This window comes from Sinohyriopsis cumingii, chromosome 15, assembly GCF_028554795.1.
Source record: "Sinohyriopsis cumingii isolate HCF-2022 chromosome 15, ASM2855479v2, whole genome shotgun sequence".
NCBI lineage: Eukaryota > Metazoa > Mollusca > Bivalvia > Unionida > Unionidae > Sinohyriopsis > Sinohyriopsis cumingii.
Window position 1 is genome coordinate 17,920,143 of NC_142975.1, and position 18,923 is coordinate 17,939,065.

The window sequence follows — 18,923 nt, forward strand, 5'->3', positions numbered from 1 at the left end:
AAAAAACATACTGAAGCCATAATAGAAATGCTGATAATTAAAATGTATGCTTAACTTCATAGGAACAGAAAGATTTTGTTATTTTGTCCTCTTTAATCAAAATGCAGAATGTTATCTCAACTTCACAGATCGCCAGCAATGTGATGCAACTTGGACCTGAGTTACCATCAAAAATTATATTTTCATGAATATATCATTGTGTGTAGAAGTGCAAGCTTTTCGTTAACACATTAACTCCTGGATTTATTTTGTCGTTTTCACCTGAAATTCGAGTAGGAAACACATTTTGAAAGATATTTCTGAATAGACCCAAAAACACCAGATCCCAGGTGATCTTTCAATAACATACTGCCTAGCTGTGTTAGAAACACCATTTTATTTTGCTAAACGAAGCCATTATCTTTGTATTGAGACCACTCTTTATTCCAAATGCCCATCTTATCCTACTTTTTGCAAAGGTTCATCTGTCTGTTTGCTGTTCATACCGGTTTGCCTTAGATCTGAGACCAAAAAGTATCAAATCCAGACACAAAATCGGATCCTGACCATGGGCCAATTTTGAGTAGAAAAAAAAGTCGGGTCCAAAAAAAATAGTTTTTTCCCTATGTATTTTGTAGTGCAACTAGAATTTCCAGATTATTTGGTATCGTTCTTGAGCTACATCTGTCTACTTTTCTATAATAGCACCCACTTTAGTGTATCATACATGACCATGACGCTACAGAGCTCAGCAGTAGGCTACTACCTCCTGCCATGTTAACTCGTCGCTAGGGGTTAATGTGTTAATGCAAAATTAGAAAGAATCTGGCAACCAGGTAGGAAAGTGTCAAAAATATTGTCGAGAATATTTTCCATTTAAATCTGTTGCTGATGCTACTAGATTTGCCATTTTCACAATAGCTTGTGAGTTGGAGATTATTGTTAGATATTGTCAGACAAAATCTTTTAATTTTAAGAAGATTTCAGGAAATCATTCCAACTTACCACATTACAGTAATGCTAACAACTAAGAACAGACTGTCCATCAATCAATCTTACTTTTCTTCCTCGGAAAAACAGCAATGGCTGCCAGATAGGGCTTGATGTAATCTTGTGTAAATATCCCCATGCCTGAGGTAGCACACTTCCAACAAGGATACTGACATACTGTGCAATATTTTGACCTCGATACTGATGTAACCTGAAATGTAAAAGCCAGAGATAAATATGTTCATTAAACTAACAATCTGCTCCACGTATGGTCAGTGTCAATCATTTGCCAAGACATTAATCCAAGTGATATCACCCTATTGGGGTAAGTCACTCATTTTGACCCTACAATTTGAACAAAAGAAAACTTTAGGAAATTACTTGAAATTTCCTTGGGGTTAATCAAGAATTTTCTTGCATTATTGTCCATATTTTAGAGAAATAAAAATCTCCCAAAAATGAGTGTGTATATGTAATCTTGCTTTTAAACTAATTCAGCTTTAACAATTTTTCTGTCATATCACTATGATGTCTGCAGTGTGGCAGTTTATAGTAATGTCTAGCACTGGGGCATCATACTGCATATATGCTGCATGATGTCCCACCAAGTCACATTATCCTGACACCAAGCTGACCAGTCCTAACACTTAACTGCTTAATGCTAAGCACCTAGTGAGGCATCTGTTAGTAAAAATTTTAAAGTATTTGAAATGACTCAGCTGGGGTTCGAACCTGCAACCTCCCACAGCCAACGTGGATGCTCTAATCACTAAGCCGCCAGAGTGGTCTCCCAAAAATGAAGAACAAATCTTCCAAAAGACTGACCTCAAAATATCATATATATCTAGCTATGAGCTGAGCATGATGATTATTCTAAGCCATTCACATGCTTTAAGCTAATATATCCCCCTTTGCCCAGTATCAAACGCCAGTCAGAAAATATTAAGATAATCCAAAATTTGCAAAAATCAGTTTAAAACGTATCATATGTAGAGAAGGAAAATGTCCAAAACTTGAAATTGGCATAATCTGACAATTGACATATCCTGTAGAAAAAGATCAACACTTGCAAAAACTTCTGACATTGGAATAGTCTGGTTTCCAAAGCTGATTACAATCAAACAAAGAATAAACTTGAATGTTCAAAAAGTATTACATGTAACTTTTGATAAAGGGCTTTAATTCTTTAAATAATGGACACATTGTTTAAGAATGGATTGTGTTGGATGAAATTTTAAAAATGTGTAAAACAGAGACTCCAAAATCAATTGACCCACAATGCATTCTTGGCTGAAGGAAATGGATAATGCACATATGACTGGGATTGTTTTCCTTGACTTCAAGAAAGCATTTGATATTGGTGATCATGAAATTCTGCTTCAAATGTTGAACTGTTATAGGTTCCCTACAACATGAAAAGCTTGTAGGTGTGACCACAGATAATAATTTATTATGGAATGACCATATTGATAAGCTTTGTAAAACACTGTCCTCCAAAATTGCCCTACTCAGCAGAATCAATAAATATTTACCTATGGAAACTCAAAATCTATACTACAAGTCATATATCCTTCCAACAATGGATTATAGTTCAAATGTATGGGGAAACTGTGTTAAATCTGAGCTTGACAGGACTAACAAACTTCAGAAATGAGCAGCACGCATAATTTTAGATGCATCTATTTATCATCCCTCAAAAGCATTATTTACAGAACTTAAATGGTTCACAATACATGACAGGATAGATTTTTAAAAGGCAGTTCTTGTATATAAATGTCTACATGGAACTGCACCAGAATATCTTCAGGACTTATTCAGGCCTTTTTCAACACAATACCAGTTGAGATCAATATCACACGGAAACCTTCTACCACCAAAACCAAGAACAGAACAATTTAGAAAGAGCTTCCAATACTCTGGTACAGTTATGTGGAACACTTAAGCTGCCACTACATGTAAAATCTGCTGAAAATATTAGAGTATTTAAGAAGAAATATCATGAGCATGTATGTGCTTCTAATAGATAATGGAATTTAGTATTTTAATACTAAACATGTTAAAATAAACTGTAATTATTGATATCTTCATATGATGTGCATTGTTATACTCTCCATAGAGGGCCTCAAGGGAGAATAGTCCTTGACTAATGAGTCACATTCTATAAATAAAGCATTATTATTATTATTATTATTATTATAGAGAATTTTAATGATTCATAGAAATGATAAGACAACTACATCCAAGAGTTGCTGTAAACCTTTTACTCATGAATCTTGGACACTTACAATAACATATTATTCTGTATGTGTACAGTGTGTTACCTCCCTTTCAAAATATAAACTGCTGCACAATTATGAAGTATATGGTTGTAAAATGCGACCTGAAGAAAACTGAGCGTTGATAAATTGCATCACACTAAATTTATACTGCATTGTTTTCACTCTCTACAATAGTTTTTGTGCAGAATGGGAAACTTTTGTCCATTATAAAGAAGGAAAAAGGAAGGTATGTATGTGTGTATGTGTGATTTGGATTTTTAACATAGCTTTAATACTTTTTCAGTCATATTGCTACAATGTCTGCAATGTGTAGTTTATAATTATGTCTAGCACTGGGGCATCATGCCCAGTCACATTATGCTGACACCAGGCCGACCAATCCTAACACTAACCTCTTAATGCTGAGTGCCAAGCGAGGCAGCTGTTAGTACCATTTCTGTAAGTCTTTGGTATCACTTGGCCAGGGATAGAACCCATGACCTCCCGCATCCGAGGCGGATGCTCTAACCACTAGACCACTGGAACAGTGAAAAAGGAAGGACATCTTTACTTATAGTAATGATGTTACAACATAGCATGTGGCAGGCATCACAAAATACTGATGATGTAAAAATGAGTCTCTGAGACTCCAAAACCAGACTGGTTTTTCTGCTTTATTTTTGTTTGGATTTCAATCAGTGATAAGGTAGGATACAGTCAATGTGCTCATGTATTAATCAAGCCAAAGTACTAAGCTTTAGTTGACCCTGGGGTCAAAACAGTCCTCCAGAAGCAAAATATTAAGAATGAGCATGAACTGGGGGGAGCACAATGGGTATACCATTACGACAACCTGAAAATCTTGACAACTATAAGATTTCTTAAAATTATGAAATTTCATCAAATTGTAAGATTTCATAAAATTATCTTCTGCACATGCAACAGTCTGGACAGGAAAATATGGAGTTTAATTTTTCCACCTTATGATAACTAACATAAATGACTCAAGTTGCAATACAGACCTGACAAAGATAAAAGTCATAAAGTTTCCTTTCCTAGTGTTTCACACAGGGTCTCTAGAGCTGGGAACACTGTGTTTTCCACCCTCCAAATTTGGCGACAAAACATTTTTTGAGAGACAAAGGAAATAAAAGTACATAATGCACTGATAAAACTGAGATAACCTTATCTGCCTCAACAGTTTTGCCACCTTAACTTTGTGGACAGTACAGTACTATCACTTACATTATTGCAATTCAAGTTTTATCATGTCCTCAGATAACTCAAGAAAACATTGACATGCTTGAATATATCATTAACGCGAAATGAGATGTAACACAGAATTTCCCTTTCCGGATCATGCTCTCATTTAACTTTATTTAGTGTACACTTGTTAACCAGCAAATATTATAATAAATACCTGTTTCCTGAATGACTCTTCTTTCCAAACTAATAAATCATTTTTTAAATGAAGATTAAGTATTTGCATAAATTTATTCTTTTTTATCATCATTTGAACGTCAAATATGTCCTTGCCAAAAATATATTGCACTAATGGCCATTGAACATCCTACATTGAAACTGGCTAACTACAATAAATGTTAAATATTTAATTGCTTGATACAGTGTTTTAAAATATTTACAGGTTTTATCACCTTTTGCAACTTCGACATTGCAGAGACATGGATGGACATCCACTAATGAATAGATGTAGGTGTTTTTTCCCTCAAATTTTTGTTCTGATTCACAAAATCAAGTTTTGGGGGAAATGGATTCAGGCCACTAATTTCGTTTTTTCCTGCTGTGACCTTGACCTTTAATCTGGGTAACTGACCATAGTGTCTTGTCATTAAATATACTTGTGACAAGTTTTATCAAAATATTCCCAAGAATTACAAAGTTATCAACCAGACAGACTTACTCTAGAAAGTATTAAACAAAACTGCTCATTAACCATTCCCCTCAAAGAGTATACTGGGATACAGCTTCAAATCAAATCTGGTTGAAATGGAACCAAACATATCAATGCTAGAGTGCTGACAAGCTCAGAGCAATTGCTGAATAAATGTTTACTACTTTATGTGATCTTGCCTAAGAAACAGATGTGTACACTGCATTAAGTTATTGATTTTTATTAAAGATTAACAAATTTCTGTCATCTGTCAGTGTTTTGTTACTATCAAACTTACTGTCATAATCTAATTTTCTAAAAAAAAATTTATTTGAAATAAAAAGAAAATAATACAAGAAATAATATATGGCATTGATTTTCCTTCCTTATCATGGAATTGGTTAAAAGCAAATATCTGCCCTTTTTTTTTCAAATTATCCCACATCTTTCCTTTTAGAAATACAGTAAAATACACCTTTAATTAACAGTCACATTGCCTCAATGGCCATTCACATTTTCCCTGTGAAATTTCCTTTACAAATGTCATGTATTTCTTTTGGCAGTTAAAGGCTAGGTGCTTCCTAAGCAAGTAATGGTTTTTTACTGCTTTACTCAGTCTCTGAACAAACTGACTGCAAATGATGTGTTTGTTTTCCCAAGAAAGGCTTTGACTAGGTGAAGATTATCATATGAATTAATGTGTAAACATGTATTAATATTTACTGTACTCAAGATAATATATTTGTCAGTGCAACTTTGAATTGGCTAATCTATCCTTCTTAGGACCTGAAAAAAACCACAAGACTGCTTAGAAAATTCTTTACTATGGTAAATATTTTAGGTAAATTGTCATTTTTGAAGTCTCCAACCCAACACCACAAGCCAATTTTTTGTGGGGGAGGGGGTGTGATGCACTGCCTGTACTATACTTATTCATCAGAAAAGATTAATAGAGAACTACTTTTACCTTGAATTTGCTTTAATTTAACAATTTTTAACTATTCAATGATTTCTCTTAGTGTTTACTGTATAATATTTTGGAGATCCAAATAGAGGTAAACTCTTCCAATTCTTCATAATGCAAAGAATCAAATTCAGCTTTCAAATACTGCTCATTCTGTCAGGCAGGTGGACTGCATTTATTACAGGTAAAAGATAAACTGGTAAAGCCTTGTAATAGTATGGAAATATCTGCATAAATCCATATCCACAAAATTCATCGTGGTCTAACCAAAATGGACAAATACTCAACGTACATACCAGATCTTCATTAAATCTCCATGTTTAAGTAGATGAAAATGTTAACAGGGATTTAATTATTATGTACTTCTATTTAATACATGACTAGACCACCATTACAATCATTATTTCGTCCAAGATATTGTGTTGGTTCAAAACTTCAAATGAACACTAGGCCAAATTTTGCAAAAGCATATTAAACTGAGGTTGAAAACTCAAGCACATCTGACAGTTAAATACATAATGTGAAGAGCATTTTAACTTAAAAAGGCATGAAAAGTATGTAAAGAGAAATCTAGGCTGAATGTAGATAGTCACTATCAAAACGAATCAGGTAATTAATTAAGATATTTCACAAGCTGCAGTGAACATAACCCATAAAATTGAAAATTCATTATTACTAGTTTTTCACCCATATTTGTGGGATTAAAACATAGTTCAGAAGAAAGACAGCTACTGAGCTGCAGCAATTATCTTCCTTATGCAACTGTGGCCCTACTAGAGACTTTACCCATTAGAAAGTTGCAAATGATGTTTGGAAAAAATTGGTTATTATACAAATGATTTTGTTTCCATGTCCATGAACCAGAAGTGGTGTTTGGAATTGTTTTAGCATGGATCCTAGAAGTAAAATTTTATATCCATTAAACCTTATCTCTGGAAAAATGAGTGGATCAATTTACAGGTTTTCTGGGTCCACTGGAATATGCCAATCTCAAAATTTTGGGGGATGGTTCATTTGTATCAAGGTCACATTATACACAGCATCAAAAGCAGACTGTTCTGGTTTGGGTGAGATAGACATGTCAGCCTCCTAAACTAGAGATTACTATTACAATCTTTCATTGAGATGGCTCAGTGTCAGAAAACTAAATAAAATGTTATATCCTTTTCTTCAGGGACTGGCCTTCTTCATTCTCTTGTAATTCACTATGTATGTCATTTTAAAATCAGCTGACTGGATACTATTTTAGTTTGGAGCCTATGATGGCATTCTTCAGTACTAATCCAAACATAAAGAGGACTGACTTGCTTTTATTTTTGCTGACAAAACAGCCCAAATTTTATGCATTTAAGTACAAACTGTTCTCAGTTCAGGGTAAAGCTGTTAACAGGTATCCAAGTACTCTGGTACCTGCCTGTCCTTAATTACCTGAGTAATAAAAATAACCAAAGGGCACCCATTTATTCTGAAGACGAACTTTGTTTTAAGGATTCATTATACTGATAAGCTTGTTAGTTAGCAGATGAGTCTATTCTTTTAATGAAAATGGTGGCAGACGTTTATGGCTAAAGTTGTGGATGTCATATGATGAAAAATGTTAGAGCTGATGGATCTTTTGAAACTTCAAAACATGTCAGATCAGAAAAAGATAAATCAACATCGCTTTACAAACTTTGAAAGAAGAATAGGAGAGTAATGTAATACAGCACTTGGAGCTCATGATCATGCTCATTCAGAATTAAAGTTCACCATCATTCAGCAAAGATTTAAATTAAGTGCTGAACATGAATAATTTTTCTGTATATTTTGTATTTGTATTCTGGTTCTAATCTACATGAACTTTGCCCTTTGTGACAAGAATTTTGACTAGCTGCAGAACCAGGTTAGTAGCAAAAGTAAATGTATATTTTTATAACTGCTGTAATTCTGGCATGTAATGTACAGAGATGACATCAGATAGTGATATATATTGAATACTGTGAATTTAAATAGTGCAAGCCTAACTTCAGGTCTTTACACATTTATAACAATTTCCCTTTGATCAGGTATCCCAGTAACTGATCATTAGGATCAACGAGTACCTGGTAGATCAACGAGTACCTGGTAGATCAACGACTACCTGTTAGATCAACAAGTACCTGGTAGATCAACAAGTACCTGGTAGAAGTTTTCCAAACTTTGACAGCTTTAGTCCAAGGAAAGGTCAAGTTAAGCCTGTGTCTACAAAAAAACCTGGAATTTATCATGGATGGCTTATGGACACAAAAGCATGTCTCACCTCAAAATGAAAACTGTTCATCATGGACACATTTCATCTATTCAAGGGACAAAATAATGCCCCTAAAATGAATGAAAAGACATTAGTGATGTTGATGTGTTGTTTAATGCAGTTCATGATGAATGGCAGGTTTGTGTATTTAAACTTTATAACATTTAAATCAATATCATTCTTTTGCTTTGCAAAAGTGAATGATTTATCACAAACTGTTTTCAGAAATGATACTACAATATAAAACAGGATATAGACTGACAGAAAGAAATAAACAAAAATGGTGAGACTTATGAGCCCTCAAAGCAGTAAAGCAAGAATATGTATGTGTTGGATATATTAAAAGATGATACCTAGCATTTCCAGCACTGTTTCCAGGTACACCAAAACTGATGGGAAAGTGACATTAAATCCCAATGTCTTCAGAATTCGAAGCTCTGAACAGAGGATTCCATCTAGTGTATAGTTATGTCCAGCATCTTTCAAAATCTTTCTGGCCCGGCCAGTTGATAAGATCTGTTTGAATATGAATGATTTCAGAAAAGTATCAACCTGTTAATATTACTTACATTATTAATGATCCTATCAAGTTTTCATTTTGTTTTTTTTCTTTTTAGTATTTACAAATGATCCCATGAGCAACCATGCTAACAAAGTGAAGTTTGGCTCTTAATAATACAGAGAATGAGATAATAAGTCTTGCTTAATATACTGCAAGAAATAATGATCTTTATTCAAAGTTATTTAAAAGAAAGGCAGAATGTATGACCTTTGAAGTTGTAGCCAAATAACAGAACTGAACTGAAATAATATTTTAATTATGCATCAAGCTATTAGAAGCACAACACGTGCAGAATGGCCGTAATTTCACCAGTTTGTTGAGAAAGTCTGAAATAAACAATATAATCCTGACAAGTTTTGTACAGCTCAGTTATCTTCTATGCAGTTATTATTGTTATTATTTTTATTATTATTACTTGCCCTGTAATGGGATGTAACTTTGCTGGCAATCTGGATACAGGAGATGACTCTAAGGAACACCTGGTTGTGCACCCTGGTTTTGATATCCATCCAGCTCTTTTTCTTGTTCCGATTTTTAGATGTCAGAACGTAACTATAAAGCTCCTTTACATGCTTTAACATAAATCTGGAAAAAGTAACCGAGGATGTGAATTTTAAGATTAGTTATTACCCACTCCCCTTTTGCGCCTATATTTGATAAGTGAACAATATTTCTTTAAGGTATGTCTCCAGCACTTTTTCTTACAAATTCTATTGACAACTAAGTTCATTTTGATTTGTGTGCTGTTAAAAATTAAGTACAAATTATCTTACCATTCCAAAGGACTTACTTTCTTGCATTAAAATCTATTTGAAACTCATCTTCTAATACAAGAGTTGCCTCCCATATACTGTACTTGGCAATACACAAAAAACAATTAAGTTGCAAGACAAGCAGCTGCAAATACTTTTGTTATCTATCTTGTAAAAGGCAATAAACTAAAACCATGGTTTTATACACTTAACATGAAACAACTATATTCATCATATTTATATCTTCAAAATTAATATTGTCTGAAAGTCAGTAAGCAGGAATTTTTAATCTTATCATCAACTTTGATGCACAAAATGCCTAATTTATACTACCTCCCTAATCAGGACAAGGTATAAAGAGCATTAAAAAAAAGAAAACACAAAACAAATAAACAAAAACCCACACACAGGATAATATATATATATATATATAAAATAAGAAAATAAAAACAAGACACATCAAAATGATCAAAGGGTTTTCAATAAGAATTCATTAATTTGACATCTGTATGGTTCAATTTGATTTTATAGGGTCTGATATATTTAAACTACAAGCTGTTACATATAATCATAAATAAATTAAAGAAATTAAGACTTTAAATTTCTAAACAGTATGCATTTGAGTCGAATCAAGAGAAAAATTTACCTCTCAAAGAGATTCATAGCCTGAAATTTTGTCTCTTCTGGTAACTTCAATTTTTCACATGTCAAGAATAAAAACTGCACTGATTCATTGGTCCTGAAGATAAACTGTTCAGGGGTGGCTCTTTTCACATCCTCTGAATTTTTCTTGATCAACAAGGATAATGTATACTGTACCAACTCCTGGTTTTCTGCTGACCTACAGTGGTTAAATAAAGGTTCAAGGGGTGTCCCAAATATCCTCTGGTGTGAATCATTTTGGTCTGCCATCTGATAAAAATTATCAAAAGAAAGTCAAGGAGATTTCAGTTTTTTGATATAATGCCAATAAATTTTAAGCGACTTTGGTGAACACTCATGCATTCTTTTGTAAAATTATCCACAATAAATAACCATATGTAGTTTCTATTGTGAGAAGCCAACAAATTCTTAAAGATTTATAGTGGAAATATTTTGATGTCTATTTACAATCTAATACAACAGGCTGAAATTGTGAATTAATATTCCATTGCACTGAGCTGGACTTTCACTTTCTGTTATTGAAACAGATACAGCAAACATTTCCAAAATGTGTCCTATCTTGCAGAATATGAGGTTATAAAAGAGGGAACTGGACAAATACTGCCCACAAAGGATATCCTAAGTGGCTCAGTAGTTAAGGTGTTGTGCTCATGACCAGAAGGGAGGAGCTTGGGTTAGTTAATGAGGTTGCCCAAGTGGATAGCACAATACTCAAATTGCTTTGGCATGATAGGGTAAATTAGTCACAATCCAACCACTCTGGGATTACTCCTTTACATGCATACAACTTAATTTTATGCATACAGGCCAAAAGTTGAAGAGATAAAACTTGTGCAATAAAGCCTAAATTTGAACATCAAATGTAACTATAACAGAAGGTTATTTATTCAATCAGATACAACTGGATTATTTCAACCACCACAATGTACTTATTAATCAATTACTTTTGTACATCCTAACTTTCTTTTAAGTTTACTAGCCAATTTATGAGTCCTCATGAGTATACCGTTTGTTTGATTACTTTGCTATCAAATTTGTGAATGATGGGGATAAACCAATAAATAAGATTATATACTTTAATGATGTTACTTAAATACTAATATTTAAAACAGCTTTCAATTGGTCAGTTAAAATGAGTTGATTGATCACATTAACTTGACCACTAGCTCTTTTATAGGTTAAAGATGCATTTTATTAAAGGATACCAGCAAACCATTTTTTCATACACAATCCAAGTAACTGAGATATAAGAGAAAACTGGCAGGGATAAAGGGGAAAGAGAAATAAAACTTTCAAAATAATATAATTTCATATGAATTCACAAGACCCCCTCCACAAGAATTGCTGTTTCTTAGTCTATTTTCCATCTGAAGCTAAATGCTTATTTCTACTGATGACTTCTAATTTGCTCATTGGTGTTCCTTTGTGGTTGGAAATACCTAGGTAATCAATATTACCAGAGAAAATCTGACCAAAACCAAATTCTGTTAATAAAATAGACCCATTTTGTCTTTGCAGAATTTTTTCATACTTTTTTTATTTAAAAAAAAACACTATTATTGTGCATGAAAATCATATTAGGCATTAGTTTGAGGTTCACTGTACCACTTTGGACACTATAACATGACTTCAAATAAGCTCAGCAACCACTACACTCTGCAGTGAATTTTAAACTGCTGGCAGTGCTAACATTATATCAATTACAAGTTGGCAACAATATTTATTAAGTTCCAACTATAACAACCTATTTTTTGTAAGTTTCTAAAGCTTAAAAATACAGAACAGGTCCAAAACATTCACATACACCAATGACTACCACTCAGCATGGTCTGAATGCATTATCAATAAAGTGTAAAGAAATTTGTGTAGGTGCTGCCACATACATTTTATGGAGGTTGTTTCTGAACAACTGTGAAGTGTTTTGGGCTTGTCAATTTTTAATTAAGTTAAAGAAAACATAAATTCTTTGTTCTAGGAAGAATTCATGAAATATTTTGTAACTTATTTGTAATACCGCTAACCACAATGTAATCTAGGTATAGCACCGAGTGCTATGGGATCATGGGTCTTAAAGTTAGTGATCAACAAATATAAGTGAATAATGACATTGTCCTTCAAGATATTATATATTAGGATGAAACAATACACCTGTGCTGCGTATTGATATGATTCACAATACTCAGCCTGCGATATGATACATGTAAATACACATATGAACTTCATGGTCTTTCCATCTTTGGAGGTAGGTGGTGCCCTTTGATGTATATTGACATTTTGATCCCTATTTCCAGTATGCAGCCTATAGACAGACATATAGTTATCTTATATTTATATGCAATTCTCGTTAATGAGAAGATAACAATATGTTCAAACCGACTACCTGTTGGTTACAGTGAGTTTTATCTAATGTTTTAGGCCATTTAATAGTGGTTCCATTTAATTCCCTGTTTTGTATAACATGAATGATTTGAAAACCTTATTACCAATTTGGTGTCTAAGTTACACGTGGAAGACATTACGATGTTATCTTCAAAACAGAAGAAATAATGCAATTTCCTTATGCAAAGAAATCTTATCTAGAACAAATTCAGGCATGGGAATAATACTGAATACTAATAAAATCTATCATATTTTATCTTCTACAGATGCAAAAGGCTGCTGCAGTGACAGGTACTTGTATTTGTCAGTGAAGAAGGAATACATCTCAAGACATCTATCATGTGTTCATAGATTTCAAAAAATCCTTTGACAGAGTGGCATGAGGCATTGTCGGCCACAATGAAGAAGTATAACATGGGTCAAGCAGCTGTACGCCAAGGCTACCAGTGTAGTAATTGCCCAAGGTTCTTTGGGGGACTGGTTCCAGACAACAGTGGGAGTGTGTCAAGATGTCGGCCACAATGAAGAAGTATAACATGGGTCAAGCAGCTGTACGCCAAGGCTACCAGTGTAGTAATTGCCCAAGGTTCTTTGGGGGACTGGTTCCAGACAACAGTGGGAGTGTGTCAAGATGTCTCCTGTCACTCACGCTTTCCAACATCTACTCAGAGTGCATCATGAGCGAAGCCCTGGAAAACCACTGTGAGACAGTCAGCATTGGAGGGCATAACATCACCAACCTCCGCTTTGCAGACAAACAATGATGGGCTGGCAGGCAGTGAAGATGAACTTGCCACCTTAGTGAAGAACCTGGATGAAACATCTTCCAGATTTGACATGGAGATAAGCGCTGAGAAGACAAAGCTGATGACAAATAGTGGCAAACAAATCTCAGCCAAAATTAAAGACAGAGGACATGAACTGGAAACAGTGAGCCAGTTGAAATATCTTGGTTCCATAATCACTGAAGAGGGATCAAGAGCAGAAATTTTGTCAAGAGCAACACAAACAATGGCAGCTATGTCAAAGCCAAGACCCATCTGGAGAGACAAGAATATCTGTCTGTAAACTAAAATCAGACTATTGCGAGCTCTAGTCATCTCAGTCTTTTTGTACTCAAGTGAGGCATGGACCCTGACAGCAGAATTACAACGAAGAATCCAGTCACTTGAAATGAGATGCTACAGAACCATCCTTGGCATCTCTTACATAGACCACATCACAAATGAAGAAGTGCGTAACACCATCAGGCGCGAAGTATGCCAATATGAGGACCTCCACCACTGTCAAAAAGAGAAAGCTGAAATGGTATGGCCATATCACTAGAGCCAACAGTCTATCCACAACAGTCCTGCAGGGCAGCGTCCAGGGTGGCAGAAGGAGAGGTAGACAGAGAAAAAAATGGACTAACAACATCACATAATGGACCAGGAAAAGTTTTGCGGAGACACAGGCATTGGCACATGATCGAGACAAGTTGAGGGAACTGGTCAGATGTTCAGCAGCACAGTGCCTCGACGACCACACTAGGTCATGAGACTGATGATGATGATGAAGGAAAACTATTGTCTACACCCAGCCCTATTCTATAATTTTTTTTACTTACACAAGGTAATAAACTTGAGCAGTTTGAAATCTGACCCATAGCACATTCTATGCTAATTTCATTTATTCCATCGGCACCATCATTCACTGGTGAAATATCTCTGCATAAAAGAGAGAAATGCAATATTTGTTCCCCATGTACAATTTAAGAAGAGAATATGACAAGATTTCATTCTAAGGGAGACCACCCTCTTTATGAAAAAATGTAGGGAGAGGAAGAAACAGTCATAGGTCAATATTTATTCAAACTTCAGTATGTCCCTCTTTCTTCCTGCTCCACTTTCTTACAGCTCTACTGAAATCAACATCTTTGACAGATGTCACCCTTAGCTGTATAAGCATTAATCTGTTAACCCAGATGTGGAACAGTTGCTCTCAAAAAAAAATAGATGTCACAAACAAGAATGGTTAAATACAAATTGTGTACTTTGCCAAGCACATTTTCATATGTGGGACTCTCAACAAATTTGCGGGAGTTCTTGCATTACACTGTCCTCCAAGCATGTGAATTTGTACAAACTGTGCACAATTTGCATAATGGCACACCCTGACAGCATCTCCGTGTAAGTACTTGACATATCTAATGACTTTCCTGTGAAGACTCTGTTGCTCTGCCATTACTTCCTGTTTGTCATGCAGAGAATAAGCTACACTGATTTATGATTGGTGGTTATTGTTTAACCTGGACCAGAACAAGCAATAACCACAAATGAGAATTCAATGCACCAAACCAGTGGTATAGCTTTCAAATCAACCATAGGAGTCTAGATGTAAGTCAAAGTAGAAACTTTGTGCGAAAGAGGTTTTTAAATGATGAGTAAAGTACTTCATTATACACTGAACATGTTTGGACTGTATATTCAACACACTTCTGGGTTAAGACAATATGCACTGAATGTTGGGGGAGGGGAGCAAGATTACAAGCCATGTCACTTTGTGTTAACTTCTAGATGGCAAATTGGTATTCTCAAATAGTCTTTTTCCTTTTGCTAGTAAAAATGAGTGACTGTGACTGCAAATTCTGTTTCATATGGATTTTAATTTTACAGAATAACAAGGCAACTACGTGTGATAATTATTTATGACTGCTGAAGACTAAAATAACATGCATATGGTAAGTATCATTTTGTATCGATTCTCCATCTCTTATATCGATATGTGAATTTCAGCAAAAGTATAGATGCATCAACATGTCGATGAACTAGTGTTTCACCCCTACTATATATGTCTATTTGCTGTTCTTTGCACTCTATTAACATGCTTTAATTTCCAGTTTAAATTGGGGCCCCGAGTGGCCGAGTGGTTTAACATGCTCTCCGCTACGGATCACTGCCATCTCACCTCTGTCTGCGTGGTTCGAGTCTCAGATTCAGCCAATGTGGGTATGTGAGAAAGCTTACCAGTAGCTTTTCGTGGGTCGGTGGTTCTTTCCGGGTTTTTTCCAGTGTTCTTCCTCCACCATTAATACTGGCCGCCATGTATAGCCTATCGTGTGCTGAAAAATGGCATTAAACCCTACAACAACAACAACAACCAGTTTAAATCAGATGATTGCAGGAAATGATCAATAAACAGACAACACGCAGATTCTAGGTTATATGAGGGGGTCACTCTAGTATTACCAAACAAATATTTGCATGATGGCATACGTGTCCTGATGTTGGGAACTTGATGTATATGTTTCACAAAAATTGCCCTCATTCTGCCACCTGTGACAACCAACAATAAAAACTTGTCTGAAAGAATTCAAGCAATGTGTCTGTAACCACCCAAGATTAGGTTGTGATGCTGGATTGAATACCATGATACCACAGAAATTGTGATATTGAAAGGAAGTATACCAACATTTAAAATTCATTAAAATTTGTACAGTTTGCTAAGCTCATTTCAATGCATATGGCCAAATTAGATGCTGTAAAGACCAAAGTGGTATGATGAACTAGTGCTGTCTTCAAAGCATGACTGACGTCTCCCTATAGCTCATTGCACACAGTATCACAAATTTTATCCCATCTGTAACTGTAAATTTTCAAGTCAGTGACATTAAATGTATTTAAAGGTACCTAATTTAATTTAAATACTTTGGGTGAAACTAATTTGGAACTTTTAGCTACATTTACAATAGGATAACATTTGTGATGTCATGTTAAAATATATTCCTGTCAGTCATTTATTACTTTCAGAACTTACACTTCCTGATTATAGCAATAAGGCAAGTGATGATGAGATGGACATGTACAAGAGTCAAGCAAATCTGCATGGAAGTACTATGCAATGACTGATCTCAACAGTATTCAAGACGACAGTATACAGTACAGCTGGAAACAGCACATCCCCCCACCATGTCCAATAATATTTACTACAGGCCGAAACACAGAAACGCACAATTTAATGTTATCTATACTGTAACCACATAGGCTTCTATCGTTGCTTATTTAACATGCATGAAAAAACATCAAGATTACAGTATATGCAGATATGCAGCTGCATATATGAAAATTTTGACAAGAAAATGCGTTTCAAATCAATTATTTTAATGATCTGTTCGTAATCAACCTTGATATGAGAAAAATCGCTCCATCAATTCATCACCAGTGTTGAATTTATTCCAACGCTGTATTATCACGGGCTCTATATTATCGTGGCAAATGGGATTTTCCAATTAATTTTGGACACATGCCATCTAGCGGTTATTTACAGATGTAAAGCTGTAGCCAGCAAGGACGCAAGTATCTTGCAGCACAATTTCCTCTAAAATGTCAACATTTTTACGAGTTTACAATGAAAAAGAATGAACATCACTTTTTTGTCAAATGCATGCATTTATGTTGATCGTCATATAAAAAAAAACTCCAGTCGAACTTGCTATACCTGCATTGGCTTTGATTATGAAAAATGTATTCAGTGTATTGTCTGATGTTTGATGATTATAGGTCATATACTGATGGTGACATACATGTCCTTACAAGGTTAAGGTTGCAATTTCACTGCATGTTAGCCAATATGGACCAAAATTTACAAAATGCTGCTTATGATCATTCTTCTTGTACATAAATGAGAATATAATAAGTTAAACTTTCTTGAAATCAGTAATATTTCAGTAATACTATTAATAATAGTTGTTATATATTTATATTTTTTTTGCCCACATTGCATTTAAAATTCATATAAAGTTAACTAATAATTGCTTTTCATTTGTAATGTTATTATTCGTGGATTTACACTTGAATTACATTTGTGTGTTACATTTTATCATTGGATCCTTTCGTTTATGGTGGAAATATTATGCCAGTACACGTGTGGACATTCCTTCTCATAGGTAAGTTGTATTTTATGTTTATTATGATACCTGCGTGCTACCATACGCAAGTTAGTCAAATACAGCGATAATATACTGTAGAGTTGTTCCCCCATGGTACGTTAATCTCGGTCAGCCACCATATGCTGTTTTATTTACATTTACGAGCTTCGATTGACACAAAGATTTTTTCATAGTAATAAAAGGAGGGAAAGTCACTGAAACTTTATAAATTATAAGTAATCAGCAATAGCAAAACAGTTTTAATATATACCGATAATAACAGTAAGTACCGCCATAATACACAATTATACGGCATTCCGGGCTACATACGAAACCGTCCCGAGCCCCCCACAAACGAAAGGGAAATAGCCCGTACCGCTCCGCGACGAGAGAAATGTCTTCGTCATGCTATACTTGTAAGACGAGAAATGGTCTAGATACGAGCCTGTACATGTAGTATTTATATATAAATTGTAGACTACTGTACCAGGTCCGCGAAAGGGAGACGAGATGGTTGCCGGTTTGCAGACGACAGAAACGTGCCCTAATTGAAAAGCAGTCAGCATTAAGTTAAGACGAAACAACACACCAGTCCCCTCAGGCGAAAACAGAATTACTGGAATAACTTTGAATTATATCTCTTAAATATAGCAAGAAAAATAGTCATAGCAGTCCACCAAAACCAGAGGCAAACTAATCAGACGACGTCAATCGCATGCACCTCTCAAGTCTGCTTCTGTAGCCATGCAATGGTCACGTCGTGATAATGAAGTGTCCAATGTGTGGTAACCAGACTAGAGTTTTCGTTTTAAGAGTTACATCCCCTTATCCATCTTTTTGCATGCCTACAGGTAGCTCTCTGTAGTTTCGTATTTTTGCATAGGGGTTTGAATTTTAAAGACAAAGAATTTTCCCGGGTTTCCTCCCTGGTTATTGCACTTTCATAAGATGGTATTGTCTACATGAGCAACATTAATTTCCCCTATTTTAATCGGTGCTAAAGATAGTGTACTTTACACTAATTCAGGCTGTATTTTTTTGGGGGTGGGGGGTGGGGTGGTTTAGCACAAGGGAGCAGTCAATTTGGTTAGGAGTGTGTTTAGATCATGTACAATTTCCAAAAATACAATATCCAAAGAAATGTCAGCCACATAACATCAGAGGAGCAGAGAGGTATGCTAACATTCTCTCCACTGTGCATGTTTTAAATGCAAACAACTGTACCTTACATACGTCACTCTCGCAAAAGTACATAATAACTGGTGAGCGCCCCAACAATTAAGGAAAGTTTGTCATTAAAAATCAAACAA

General features: G+C 34.9%; 1 protein-coding gene across 1 annotated transcript in view; it reads right to left on the reverse strand.

The window, feature by feature from the left end:
- The window catches only part of LOC149781357 (cyclin N-terminal domain-containing protein 1-like), a 32,386-nt gene extending 14,055 nt beyond the window's left edge, over nucleotides 1-18,331 (reverse strand). Inside the window, exons 1-5 of the mRNA XM_089935445.1 lie at nucleotides 18,101-18,331; nucleotides 10,312-10,577; nucleotides 9,333-9,498; nucleotides 8,705-8,867; nucleotides 1,039-1,180 (exon numbers count right to left, since the gene is read on the reverse strand). Coding sequence (XP_089791571.1) covers nucleotides 1,039-1,180; nucleotides 8,705-8,867; nucleotides 9,333-9,498; nucleotides 10,312-10,577 — 737 coding nt within the window. The 5' untranslated portion in view covers nucleotides 18,101-18,331. The remainder of the gene's footprint in view (nucleotides 1-1,038; nucleotides 1,181-8,704; nucleotides 8,868-9,332; nucleotides 9,499-10,311; nucleotides 10,578-18,100) is intronic.
- Between the last annotated feature and the right edge of the window lie 592 nt (nucleotides 18,332-18,923).